This window comes from Heteronotia binoei, chromosome 21 (genome assembly GCF_032191835.1).
Source record: "Heteronotia binoei isolate CCM8104 ecotype False Entrance Well chromosome 21, APGP_CSIRO_Hbin_v1, whole genome shotgun sequence".
In the NCBI taxonomy this organism is placed as follows: Eukaryota; Metazoa; Chordata; class Lepidosauria; order Squamata; family Gekkonidae; genus Heteronotia; species Heteronotia binoei.
The window spans coordinates 180852410-180866319 of NC_083243.1; the positions used below are offsets into that span (position 1 = coordinate 180852410).

At 43.7% G+C, this 13910-nt stretch overlaps 1 protein-coding gene across 1 annotated transcript in view; it reads left to right on the top strand.

Moving 5' to 3' along the window:
• The window catches only part of ERCC3 (ERCC excision repair 3, TFIIH core complex helicase subunit), a 43577-nt gene extending 29905 nt beyond the window's left edge, over window positions 1–13672 (top strand). Inside the window, exons 10-15 of the mRNA XM_060261862.1 lie at window positions 4170–4372; window positions 6501–6597; window positions 6813–6930; window positions 9957–10075; window positions 11176–11328; window positions 13211–13672. Coding sequence (XP_060117845.1) covers window positions 4170–4372; window positions 6501–6597; window positions 6813–6930; window positions 9957–10075; window positions 11176–11328; window positions 13211–13345 — 825 coding nt within the window. The 3' untranslated portion in view covers window positions 13346–13672. The remainder of the gene's footprint in view (window positions 1–4169; window positions 4373–6500; window positions 6598–6812; window positions 6931–9956; window positions 10076–11175; window positions 11329–13210) is intronic.
• The last annotated feature ends 238 nt before the right edge of the window (window positions 13673–13910 follow it).

Consider the following 13910-nt stretch of genomic DNA (forward strand, 5'->3'; position numbering starts at 1 on the left):
AGTGGATAAGTGCACGGACTCTTAACCTGAGAGAACCGACTTTGATTCTCCACTGCTCCACATTCACCTGCTCATGTGACCTTGAGTCAATCACAAGTTCTTGCAAAGCTTGTCCTCTAAAGAGCAATCTCTGTCAGAGCTCCCTTAACTCAGCATACCTCACAGGCTGTCTGCTGCGGAGAGAGATGGGGAAAGGAGACTGTAAGCAGCTCTGAGACTCCTTCAGGTACTGAAGGGGCTATAGATCCAGTTTCTTCTACTCTCAAAGTTGTCAAGTCATTATTTAGTTTCCTTTTTTTAACCTCATGTGCTGCCATATATCAGGTTGTTTATAAATATGGTTGTTATTTGCATGATGTAGTCACAGAATGATGAGAGCAGGGGTGTCAAACGTCCATCCTGTGGGCCTGATCCAGCCCCCACAGGGCTCCAGTCAGGCCCACCAGCAACTGCTCATCATCTGCTTCTTTCTCCTTCATCTGCTTCCTTTGGTCACCATTTTTTATTTCTCCCCTGTGATGAGGCAACCGAGCAAAGCAGCCTTTTACTGTTTCCCTCTTCCACCTCCCTCTTTTCAAAGGGAGTAAGAGTCTCAGCCAATGGAGGAGCTTGGCTCTGTAGCTCTGCTATGTAATTAAGAGACCATGGGTTGCCGGGCTCTCTAAATCACACTGCAGAGCTGCCAAGCCTCTCCTCTGTTGGCTGAGGTTTCTCCCTCTCCTTGTGCCCTGGGGAGGGAGGGAAAGAGGGAGAGTTTCCTTTGCCCAGTTTCATTAATCAGTCTCATGGGAAAGATACAAAGAAAGCACCTTTAAGACCAGCAACATTTTATTCAAGGTATAAGCTTTTTGCCTTGCTACAGAGAGAGAGAGAGTGCATGTTTCGTTGGCTTGTTATGCTAGGAGCCTTTATGAGCCAGTCTTTCTTAGCAGGAAAACGTGAACTATTTAAAAGAGGAATAACAACAAGCCAGGATTAGTCTGAGAGTGTGTCCAGACCAGGTTTATCCAGCACATTTCTTTTGGTTTTTCTTTCACATTTCCCTTTGATTTTCTTTGATTGATTGGGGACTTTGAACTTAGACTTCCCAGATTGCAAGCTGATACTGACAACTATACATGGCTATCTCTCTGTTCTTGCACTGCCTCACAGGAACGGAAGTAACTTCTCTGGGGAAGATAATAATTTTGTAGACAAACACATAGTTCTCAGTCTATATCATGATGCCTTGGTATGTTCTTGACCTGCACATGAAGCAACGTATGTACAAAAGCTCACAATGCCCAGCCATTTCATGTTTTCTTCTGGATCTTAGGCTCAAAACATTGACCATGAGATTTCTGCAAAGAATCTCAATAAATCAAAAGTAGGTTTGCAACTTACAGATGCACACCTGAACAACACCTGAACGGCATACTCAGGATTTCTACAGCTCAGACATTGTCTCCAGTTTTTGATGCAGTAATTCAGAGCAAGGGTTATCAGTTGTCAAAGACCATTAAACAAAATATTGCAAGTGTGCTGCTGTTCGAAGCACGTTTTAAGTAAAAACATCTAATCGTGTTTGTCTGTGACCTTCATAACGTTTATATCTGTGCTGCCTGGTATTACATTATATGACACACACGGCTTGTTAGCCCTACAAGGTCTCGTTTATGTCATATCCAGCCCTCATAACAAATGAGGGGAGGGACGGTGGCTCAGTGGTAGAGCATCTGCTTGGTAAGCAGAAGGTCCCAGGTTCAATCCCCAGCATCTCCAACTAAAAAGGGTCCAGGAAAGTAGGCGTGAAAAACCTCAGCTGGAGACCCTGGAGAGCAGGGGAGGGACGGTGGCTCAGTAGTAGAGCATCTGCTTGGGAAGCAGAAGGTCCCAGGTTCAACACCCGGCATCTCCAACTAAAAAGGGTCCAGGCAAATAGGTGTGAAAAACCTCAGCTTGAGACCCTGGAGAGCCGCTGCCAGTCTGAGTAGACAATACTGACTTTGATGGACCGAGGGTCTGATTCAGTATAATGCAGCGTCATATGTTCAATGAGTTTGACTTCCCTGGATTAGAGAGCATTAGACTCTGGCTGCTGTGGGTAGAAAATAAAGTTCAATCAAACATTTGGAGAATAGCTGAATATCATTTTAGCCTTTCCCGCTGTCTTTCAGCTATGTACTTCTAAATATACTGTGCATTAAATATATTCTGAGCAAGTTGGGTTGGCCAGTTTCTACCCTGTAAAATAATGAATTTACTCCTGAATAATCAATTTATCCCAGTGACAGCAGAGGGCAGTATTTGTATGGTTCGATAGGGACTCTGGTTTTATGTTCATTTATTCTGCTCTCATTCATGGGATTGATGGCGGGAATAGCTGCACGACACGCACAATCTGTAACATGGAGATAGCAATATTAATGTTTGTTTATAGCCTTTATTCCTGGAGCCAGTAAGACATTCGATTATCAGGAAAAAAAAATCAATAATCTGAAAGTACCTTCTTGAGGAGGTGGCAATGAGTCCCCAGGATCTTTTCGCTGTGGAAAGAGATCGCAAAACTCTGTTGTCAAACATGGTGAATTATTTTTTTTTCTGAATTAAAGTTAGAGGCACACTTGTCTCTTATATCCGGAAAAGTTAATGTTTAGTGTGTTTAAAATGGGAATTACCAAACCTCCTCCGCTTCTTTGTTGAAAGATTGTGGTTCAGTCAGTTTGGTGTAGTGGTGAAGTGTGCGGACTCTTATCTGGGAGAACCGGGTTTGATTCCCCACTCCTCCACCTGCAGCTGCTGGAATGGCCTTGGGTCAGCCATAGCCCTGGCAGAGGTTGTCCTTGAAAGGGCAGCTGCTGTGAGAGCCTTCTCAGCCCCACCCACTCACAGGGTGTCTGTTGTGGGGGAGGAAGGTAAAGGAGATTGTGAGCTGCTCTGAGACTCTGTCCTTGAAAGGGCAGCTGCTGTGAGAGCCCTCTCCAGCCCCACCCACCTCACAGGGTGTCTGTTGTGGGGGAGGAAGGTAAAGGAGATTGTGACCCGCTCTGAGCCTCTGTCCTTGAAAGGGCAGCTGCTGTGAGAGCCCTCTCCAGCCCCACCCACCTCACAGGGTGTCTGTCCTGGGGGAGGAAGGGAAAGGAGATTGTGAGCCGCTCTGAGCCTCTGTCCTTGAAAGAGCAGCTGCTGTGAGAGCCCTCTCCAGCCCCACCCACCTCACAGGGTGTCTGTTGTGGGGGAGGAAGGTAAAGGAGATTGTAGGCCGCTCTGAGCCTCTGTCCTTGAAAGAGCAGCTGCTGTGAGAGCCCTCTCCAGCCCCACCCACCTCACAGGGTGTCTGTTGTGCGGGAGGAAGGGAAAGGAGATTGTGAGCCGCTCTGAGCCTCTGTCCTTGAAAGAGCAGCTGCTGTGAGAGCCCTCTCAGCCCCACCCACCTCACAGGGTGTCTGTTGTGGGGGAGGAAGGGAAAGGAGATTGTGAGCCGCTCTGAGCTTCTGTCCTTGAAAGGGCAGCTGCTGTGAGAGCCCTCTCCAGCCCCACCCACCTCACAGGGTGTCTGTTGTGGGGGAGGAAGGGAAAGGAGATTGTGAGCCGCTCTGAGACTTTTGGAGTGGAGGGCGGGATATAAATCCAATATCTTCATCTATCTTCATTCCCTTCTTCATTTGTTCTGACAACAGAAACTTGCTCTGGACCTGACATGAGAGTAAAAGCCTACCAAAAAAAAAAACCAACTTCAAAGCAGAAATAGTATAGAAAGGAAGACAGGGTAGTTATGACCCCTTGCACTGCATCTAGCATCCCGCTGAGCAGCCCCCAAGTTTTTAATGCTACTGTTACCTTGCATAGCCAAGGAGAGCCATTTTGTGTTATGTGTAGCAGGAAATCAACTAGCTCTGCTCCACTCTTCTCATCTGTGTGTTGCGATGTCCTTGTCCACAATCACATTAGGGATGTGATCAAGCTGTTAATCTAACTTTGATGAACGTGCTGTCTTGCCTCATGTAGATTGTCAATATTCTTCCCTTCCTTTTCTGGTTTAAATAACTCCTAACATCCTTCCTTCAAGCATTAACGCTGCATAATTAATTCATCTTCATGTCATGTTACATTCTAGGCTTTTCTCAGTATTCGTCTCGATTCTTATTGAAATACCCTGAAATCTGCGTGTGTCTTTTTTTCGATATTAGGTTTGGTGTCCAATGTCTCCTGAGTTCTACAGGGAATATGTAGCTATTAAAACAAAGAAGCGGATACTGCTGTATACCATGAACCCAAGCAAATTCAGAGCTTGCCAGTTTCTGATTAAGTTCCATGAACGAAGGAATGACAAGATCATCGTCTTTGCAGACAATGTGTTTGCTTTGAAGGAGTATGCGGTTAGGCTGGGCAAGTGAGTATTGATGAATGAAAGACAGCTGTGTAAATCTCACCGTGAAGGCACCTCTGCAGGCTTTGTCACTTTGGATTTTTAAGCTCCTTCATCTGCTTGCGTTTACATTCGCGTTAAAAGACAAGATTTTAACGGCTACTTCGCGGCTGGAGGATGGCTGAGGGTCCATTCCTGTACGTAGAACGCATAGCCCGCTCGAGGGCCGATTGGATGCATCTCATGTACGAAGAGAATTTCCAGATTTTTTTAAAAAAAGAATAAGTTAAGCTGCATGCATTTGGTCAAACAGGCAACTTAGTTTGCTAACTGGAAAGTTGAAGACTGCAATTTGCAGTTCACTGAGGATTCCCACAGCAAGTATGCACAGTGGAGCAGTGAATGCAACTGTCACATGAAACCATAAACCTTTATGGTTTTTCCACGTACAGAAATCTAGTGTGTATTAGCTGCAACGATGGGGGAATTTTTGCGTTTCTGTTCTGTGTAAAAATTTACCATTAGTGCTAACTCAGTCTTGTAAAGCCATATTAAAAATTATATTTGGATCTTCTTTACTGTTCCATCTCTATAGTAATAAAAAAAAGAATTAATTGTCTCATATTGGAACACAGTATGCTTTGGGGCAGTTGATTCCACTGTGTATTGGGGGCTCACTTATTCTAATAAAATATGTGATAGCCACATAACCAAAGAGCTTGAAAACTGGCATATGAATCCCCTACAAAATAAGTAGTCAGTATAAGCTCTTTTGAAAAGGCCCTTAGTCTTATGGATATAGTTGATATGGAGATATATATATATTGCAGCTTTGAGGAAGGTTTGTAGCTGTTGTAACATAAAAGCAGCGATTTCCTTTTGCATCGCAATGAAACAGTAAAATAGGATCACCATAGTATCCCTGTGCACATTTGAACACACACGGGAAAAAGAGAGATCTCAGTTTACTTCGTGCCAGTAGGTGTGCAAAGGAATGGTGATGTGAACTGGGCTCCTCTGCTGAAATAAATGAAAAATGTTTGCTTGGGGTGGGGGGGGGGGGGAGCTCTTTGTATGTCTTGGCTATGTCCCTTGGCATTAGTGTGATAATGTTAGCTCTAAATTCATGATTGTATCCTAGAGTTCTGTTTCATTTTATGTTGATAACTAAGAGAATAATTGGAAAAACTCTACAGAATTACGGTAATTGGGGTCCCCTTTTGTTTTAGATGTAGTATTGTACATTCATACTACAATGCCAGATGATTAAATTGATGCTTATTTTTGTAAGTGAAACTGAGGAATTTTTTGTAGTATCTGAGACACCTGAAAATGAGAGAAGCATTTGAGGAGACCAAAATTCACATTTCCTCATAATTGCCACTTGTTTCTGTAGTATTTTTCATTGCTCCCATGGCTTTTGTTTACAAAGATGAAATAAATGGAAAATGTTTGCTCTGCACTGATAAGACTTCAGAAAGCAACAAATATGATTGCTCCGTATTTATCATGGTTTCTTGAGAGCAAATGTTTGTGGATTATTTCATTAATAAAAACATAGCGCACTCTTGGGCTGCATTTCTGCACTGATCTGTGCAAGCATCTGGACAACATGCCATAAGGAGAGCAGGAATAATATGTTGACTTGAGTGCTAATTTATCATCGGCATGGAGGGATTTGTATCCTTCTGCATGACAGCAGAAGAATTGAATCCAAAAGGCAGTTTGGTGCACAAGAACACGAGTGGAAAAGGGAGGCCGAGTACAGCTGTTAATGTACTCGCTTAGAGGATTTAAGCAAAGAAAACACCTTTTTTTCTATTTTAACAGCTGCTTCTGTTCTTTCATGTGGGATTACCAGATATATTCAGCCCACTGGTCTGTTGAGTCAGGAAGCACACATCAAACGAATAATGTTTACAACTGTCAAGATTTATTTCCCTGCAAGGGGGTGCCTGGCGGAACAGTTTTGTCCCCAGTTGGGGGCATCCACAAGTGTTAAGTACAAATGCTAGAAAGAAGAGTGTTGTGTTCTTTGGATGAAACAAAAATAGGTGAAGCAGATTATTTTTAAACGTGCACTGTTTTTGAGACTGTTTAATATACTCTTATACATACCTGTCTCTCTTTTCCCCCTGTTCCTCTGTTTTAGGCCTTATATATACGGACCTACAGCCCAGGGGGAGAGAATGCAGATCTTGCAAAATTTCAAACACAACCCCAAAATCAACACCATCTTCATTTCCAAGGTAATAGAAGACATTCTTGCTTATCATCATCAAAGTGGCTTGCAGTGCTGCATTTGCTTGTTTTGGACAACCCCCCCCCCCCAAAAAAAAATATTTGATTCACAGTAACATTGATGGATTTTCATTATAACAGACGAGCCTATGTGGCTCATTCATACTTGTTTTGATTAATGTGGAGGAATAGCTGTTGCTTAGAGGCTCCTTTTGTATTGTAGGTAGGCGACACGTCCTTTGATCTGCCAGAAGCCAATGTTCTCATTCAGATTTCCTCTCATGGTGGGTCTCGAAGACAGGAGGCTCAAAGATTGGGACGAGTGCTGAGAGCTAAAAAAGGTACATGAAGTCCTGGGCCTTGAGTGTCTTGAATCTTAATGGAACACTCAAGCATGAAAGTAACAGAAGTCGACTCATCTAGCCAGCTAAGCTTGTGCAATTTGCCATTGTCCTGGTTTATTACTGTCAGCTCAAGGTCACAGGTTAAAACAAAATTCAAGAGTAGTTACAAAAAGTACTGCAGTGGGGGGCCATCTTTCCCTTTTCCCTTCCGGCTTAATTACTCCTCATATGACATTTGGGATTAGCATTTGGTATGTCTTTAAAGACACACTTTAGCAGACCTTAGTCCTAAGGGGCTGTATTTTAATTGTTCTTATTGAACTTCCAAGGCAGTTATTTTGCTTCTGCCTCTTATAACTATGGTTTGGGGCTTGAAGGAACTTTTTTTTCTTTCTCCATCGAGGTAAAGGGATGAACTGGCCCAGGTTGCCTCCAGATCCCTTGGCAAGTAACGAATCATTCAGGTTAAGATGCACTGTTGAAGATAGAGACAAATTTGACCCATGTATAGTTGTACTTTTAAAATGTCCAGCAGATGGCCTACATCTGTGTTTCTTGGGTCAATGTTTCCATATTGGATTTCCCTGCCCATGAATCTGCTTGGTTACCACACAATACTCTGTCATTTTTCCTGCTAGCCATAAGCTTATTTAGAAAAGTTGGTTTAAAGAACTAAGACAATGCATACGGAGCTATGCACAAAATCCTCCAAATTCTGAAATCAAGGAAACAAAGCAATAATAGCGAGTGTGGTGATTGGAGAAAAATGATAAACATATGTCTATTTTGTTTGCTTTCAAAGCTATTCTTGCAGAGAGAACTGCATGGGATATATCTAACACCAGGAAGAAGGAAGTAGAATCATCAAATGTTAAGCATAGGGGGTTGGATCCAGACATTGTCTTTCAGTGATGGAAAACTGATCGAACAGGGTGTGATTTCCCTGCTACAGACCCTCCACTTTGCCCTCGCACACAGACACACACTCTCATGAGAGTCCTTTGTCCCTCAGGAACAGCATGTAATTTGGCTTGTTAAATTCTTCATTGTTAACCATATGAGCTAAGAATGTATCCCCCCCCTTCAAATGATTCTTGTTTTCAACATGCTTATGAGGAAAAATACAACGTAAGAACATGAGTGTCTGCTGGATTTTGGCACTTACAGTATAACGGTATATATGTCAGGATCAGAGGTGTCAAGCTCATTTGTTATGAGGATTGGATCTGACCATGGCCTGGGCCATGCATGCAATAAAATGTAACATGAGGTACCAGAGATCCTGATCCAACATGGCTTCTCTTATGTTCTTATGTGACACAGAGTGTTGGACTAGAGGGGCCACTGGCCTGATCCAACATGGCTTCTCTTATGTTCTTCTGTAACACAGAGTGTTGGACTGGTGGGGCCACTGGCCTGATCCAGCATGGCTTCTCTTATGTTCTTATGTGACTCAGAGTGTTGGACTGGATGGGCCATTGGCCTGATCCAACATGGCTTTTCTTATGTGACACAGAGTGTTGGACTGGAGGGGCCACTGGCCTGATCCAACATGGCTTCTGTTATGTTCTTCTGTGACACAGAGTGTTGGACTGGATGGGCCATTGGCCTAATCCAACATGGCTTCTTTTATGTTCTTATGTGACACAGAGTGTTGGACTGGAGCGGCCACTGGCCTGATCCAACATGGCTTCTCTTATGTGACACAGAGTGTTGGACTGGAGGGGCCACTGGCCTGATCCAACATGGCTTCTCTTATGTTCTTATGTGACTCAGTGTGTTGGACTGGAGGGGCCACTGGCCTGATAAACTTTATACAGATGATTTCAGATGCTGAATGGCAATAGCAGGTGTGGCTGGATTAGGTGTGATATGCAGAGAGGTAGCAGGCGTGGAGATATCCACATTGGTAATGATATAGGAAAGCTGGTCTCCATTTGATACAGGAGGATTCAATCCAGGAGGATGCAAAGAATAAACGGAAATAAGCCTGTGCAAGTGAGCAGTGACTAACTTTTGTTAGTCTTTGTTACCGTTGTGGTTTCTAATAGCAGCAGAAAGAGCGGAGGAACATTTTAACCTTCCAGAACATTCAGTTGCTGACCTAAGAGTAGCAGTTCTTTTACAAAGGAATTTCAAAGGGAGGTCAGAGAGATTGCTAAATCGCAACTGATAATGAAGCTCAAGACGATGCATCTTCCTAGTCTGAACCTAGGCTTCTTTTCTCGTTACCAATGCCCGCCGTTGTCATTTGACATCTGAAATCACTTCACTCTCCCAAGGTATTAGGACAGATGGACTCACGTTCTAGCTGTATCTGAAGAACGGAGCACTGGTTCGTGAAAGTTAATGCCCTGCCACAAATCTTGTTAGTTGTTAAAGGGCTACTGGACTCTTGCTGCCTTCCACTAATAAAGAATGCAAGCTGTGCTCTTATGTTTCTTTCCCCCTCCCATCTGTTAGAGCTGCAAAGGGGGATCTCTCCAAGTACCTTGGGATTCCCCCCTATCTCTGAAGTAGTGTGCAGGCACACAGAAGCTTATACCTGGTATAAAACCTTATTAGTATTCTTAAAAGTGCTACAGGGCTCTCTCTCTGTGTCTGTGTCTCTCTCTGGTTCTTTCCACGCACACCCTTCCTTCCCAGAAGAGGAGGGGGAGGAGCCCTCAGCCACTCAAGAGAAAGGAAGGTCAGCTTCCTTTCTCCTCTCTGTGGAACAGGAAATAGAGACTGGGCAAAACCCAGCTCTGATGTTGGAAACAGGAGGAACAGGAAGTAGGAAGCAGCAGACCTGATTAGAGCTCTGTTTGTGGGACTGATTGGAGCGCTGCCGGGGCCAGATCCGTCCCATGGGCCGTGTGTTTGATACCCCTTTCTAGATTGTTTTCCGCCTACATGGTCTGAATGAATGAATTCAAACTGTGTAACGATGTTTTTTATATATCTTAAAAGTACTTTATGGCCTCCTGTTGCTCAAGTGATATGTCGAATATGCTAACCTTCCAGTATTACTTTTGCTGCAGGGATGGTTGCAGAGGAATACAATGCCTTCTTTTATTCTCTGGTCTCCCAGGATACTCAAGAAATGGCATATTCAACCAAGCGGCAGAGGTTTCTAGTTGACCAAGGCTATAGCTTTAAGGTACTTTTGTCTCCATATCCTCCAACATTGTACTCCCAAGTCTTATTTTCAATGGTAACCAACTTTTCAATGTGTAAGTGGATCGATAGTACTGTAACTAGAGAAAAGCATCTTTGCACTTCTTATATTTCGGTTTGTATTGTCTGCACAGTAGTAAAAGTGAGAAAGGGGGGAGACTCATGACCACTATACCGAACATATTTGTTTATCGGACGTACATTTGGGCATATTGGACTTCTCTTCTTAATGCTGTGGTTCAGTACCTTATGTCTTTGATCCAAAGTTGTATGAACAGAAGGCTATGTGCTTCCTCCTGCATTTGCATTATCCTAAAAATCTAGGCTGGGGAGAGGATTCTAGGAATGGGCACAAACGGGGGGGAAATGGTGGTTCGTTTCATTTTATGATTAATTTGATTTCTGACTCAGTTCATGTTTCATTGGTTTGTTTGGTTCGGGAGGTGTAAAAGTCACCAAGGGTCTTCAGCAGGCTCTCCCCCACCTGTCCTCCAAGTTTAGCAAAGATTGGATTGGGAATGTCCACGTTATAGCTCCCCAAAGCAGGTGCCCCCAGGAAAGCTCAGTTTCAGCTCTCACAACAACTCTTCATGCTGCAAAATCGGAGTTCTGTGATTGGCTCCTGGAACTGCCAGTCAAGCTGCTGTGGGTATTTCTAGGGGACCCAGAAGTCCATCCCCAGCATTGTTTGGAATTGACTGAATCAGTGCCAGGCTCTCTGGGAAAACGAACTGCAAAAAGGAATCATACGAACCACCAAGGTCTGGACCAGTTTGGAACGATTCATGCATTATTTGTGGTTCAGTTCACGCCCATGTCTAGAGGACACCCAGAAAATCCCTGACAGTGCCAATCTGAGCGAGTGTAAGACAAAATGTGGTGTTTCGTGTTGTTAACTGTGTACGGAATTACTTTTAAGAATTACACTGTCATTGACACATCAGTACTTACTTCACTGATTAACAAAATAAACATTCTGGAAACCAGTGATATGTATTCCTACTGCCGTACAATTTAACAAGTACTTTTCTTGTAGGTGAACTGTGAAGAAAATTAACAGTTGTGTTTCTTCCTGATTCCCAGGTGATCACTAAGCTTGCAGGTATGGAGGAAGAAGAACTTATGTTTTCATCCAAGGAAGAACAGCAGCAGCTCCTTCAGAAGGTTTTGCAGGCTTCTGACATGGATGCTGAGGAAGAGGTTGTTGCAGGAGAGTATGGCTCAAAGTCAACTCAGGCAAGTGGATATTATGCTACTAAACGCCCATCAAGTTTCACATTGAGGGGGAAATAATTCTGTTCTACACATCACTAGGTTACCACCCCTACCTTCTCAGGAGAAGAAACTGTGACACACACATACCAGTCTGCCTAAAGCAGTGGCAGTAGTCTCAATGATGAACAGAAGGAAGAAATTGACAGGGTACTCTTTATATGTGCACTGCTTTGAGGCTGTCTCCATGGGCAAAGCAAAGAGGCATCCCTCTTTGAGGCTGTCTCCATGGGCAAAGCAAAGAGGCATCCCTCTTTGAGGCTGTCTCCATGGGCAAAACAAAGAGGCATCCATCTTTGAGGCTGTCTCCATGGGCAAAGCAAAGAGGCATCCCTCTTTGAGGCTGTCTCCATGGGCAAAGCAAAAAGGCATCCATCTTTGAGGCTGTCTCCATGGGCAAAGCAAAGAGGCATCCCTCTTTGAGGCTGTCTCCATGGGCAAAGCAAAGAGGCATCCATCTTTGAGGCTGTCTCCATGGGCAAAGCAAAGAGGCATCCATCTTTGAGGCTGTCTCCATGGGCAAAACAAAGAGGCATCCCTCTTTGAGGCTGTCTCCGTGGGCAAAGCAAAGAGGCATCCCTCTTTGAGGCTGTCTCCATGGGCAAAGAAAGAGGCATCCCTCTTTGAGGCTGTCTCCATGGGCAAAGCAAAGAGGCATCCCTCTTTGAGGCTGTCTCCATGGGCAAAACAGAGGCATCCCTCTTTGAGGCTGTCTCCATGGGCAAAGCAAAGAGGCATCCCTCTTTGAGGCTGTCTCCATGGGCAAAGCAAAGAGGCATCCCTCTTTGAGGCTGTCTCCATGGGCAAAACAAAGAGGCATCCCTCTTTGAGGCTGTCTCCATGGGCAAAGCAAAGAGGCATCCCTCTTTGAGGCTGTCTCCATGGGCAAAGCAAAGAGGCATCCCTCTTTGAGGCTGTCTCCGTGGGCAAAGCAAAGAGGCATCCCTCTTTGAGGCTGTCTCCATGGGCAAAGCAAAGAGGCATCCCTCTTTGAGGCTGTCTCCATGGGCAAAGCAAAGAGGCATCCCTCTTTGAGGCTGTCTCCATGGGCAAAACAGAGGCATCCCTCTTTGAGGCTGTCTCCATGGGCAAAGCAAAGAGGCATCCCTCTTTGAGGCTGTCTCCATGGGCAAAGCAAAGAGGCAGGCCAGGCTTGTTTTCCATATGCAGCTCTAACTCTACAACACCAGACTGGTTTAAACCTCTAGCCTTTTGCTTCCATGTGCCAGTCAGTGGCTGCTAGATCACCCAGGATCAGGAGTGTTGGACAGGTTTTGTAGCCACTACAGCATTGGCTCCAAGTGAATACTTTACCATATTAGAATAAAATGACAATTCAGTCTTACAGAAAAAAAAATATAGGTACGCATGCACATGCCAAAGTATTTATTTATTACATCATATTTATATCCCGCCGTCTCCGCGAATAGACTCAGGGCAGCTAACAGGCCAACGTACTCAAGGGAACTAAACTTCCTCGTAGACCCTCGTATTAAGAATCAAGCTTGTTGATATTTGCATAACCCCATCGTGGGTCCTGTTTGTTGCTTGCATTAGACCGCAATGGAATGCTAGGAAATGACATAGAAAAAGTGGTGCTAATTACTGAAGAGTGGGCTGTCATGAAGACAGAGCTGCACCATGTGAGGGTGTGGTATCCAGTTGTCAGAGCCATCTCCTCTGTCTGGTTGCCACCCACTGAAAGTGAGGGTGCACTCACCATATCTTTTGTCGGAGATTTTTTTTTTTAACTGAAGGACAGGTTTATGGGTAAAGAAGATTATTTTTCACAGCAGGAATAGGTGAATGGCGCTGAACTCACTGGTTATATGTTCTCTTATTCTAGGTTTCTCGCCATCATGGCACAATGAGCTCTATGTCTGGAGCGGATGATACAGTCTATATGGAGTATCAAACTTCACGAAGCAAAGCGTCTTCGAATAAACATGTCCATCCACTTTTTAAACGCTTCAGGAAGTAATGTAAAGGGACTGCATTATGCCCCAAGGTGAAAGAGGAAACTGGAGTTTGATTCAGGTTCCTAAAATTTGATTAAAATTTGATAAAATAATTAACAGATGAAACAGTTCACTCATTATAATGGAAGATGCTGTAAAATGGGCTTTGCCTTTATTAGTCTTATGTGGTATTTTCCAAATAATACATTCAGTCTGTATTTTTTTATTTAACAGTTCAAATGATGGTTTCAAAACAATTCTTAAGTAAGACTTTTTTGTATATATTTGTATCATGTATACAGTAAAGGTTTAGATACCTGAAAAGATTGAATAAAAAGTTTTATACAAAAAGAAAATATACATTATCTTACTATATTTTTCCTTTGAATCCTCTTGAGGGCCCCAAATTGGATCCATTAGATTAAAACCTAAAGAACATTCTGATGCAGCTTTTTAAAAAAAAATTTTTTTGTAGCACTGCCACTTACTGCTTTTGTGTAGTTTCTTGTAAGAAGAAGAAGATATTGGATTTATATCCCACCCTCCACTCCGAAGAGTCTCAGAGCGGCTCACAATCTCCTTTCCCTT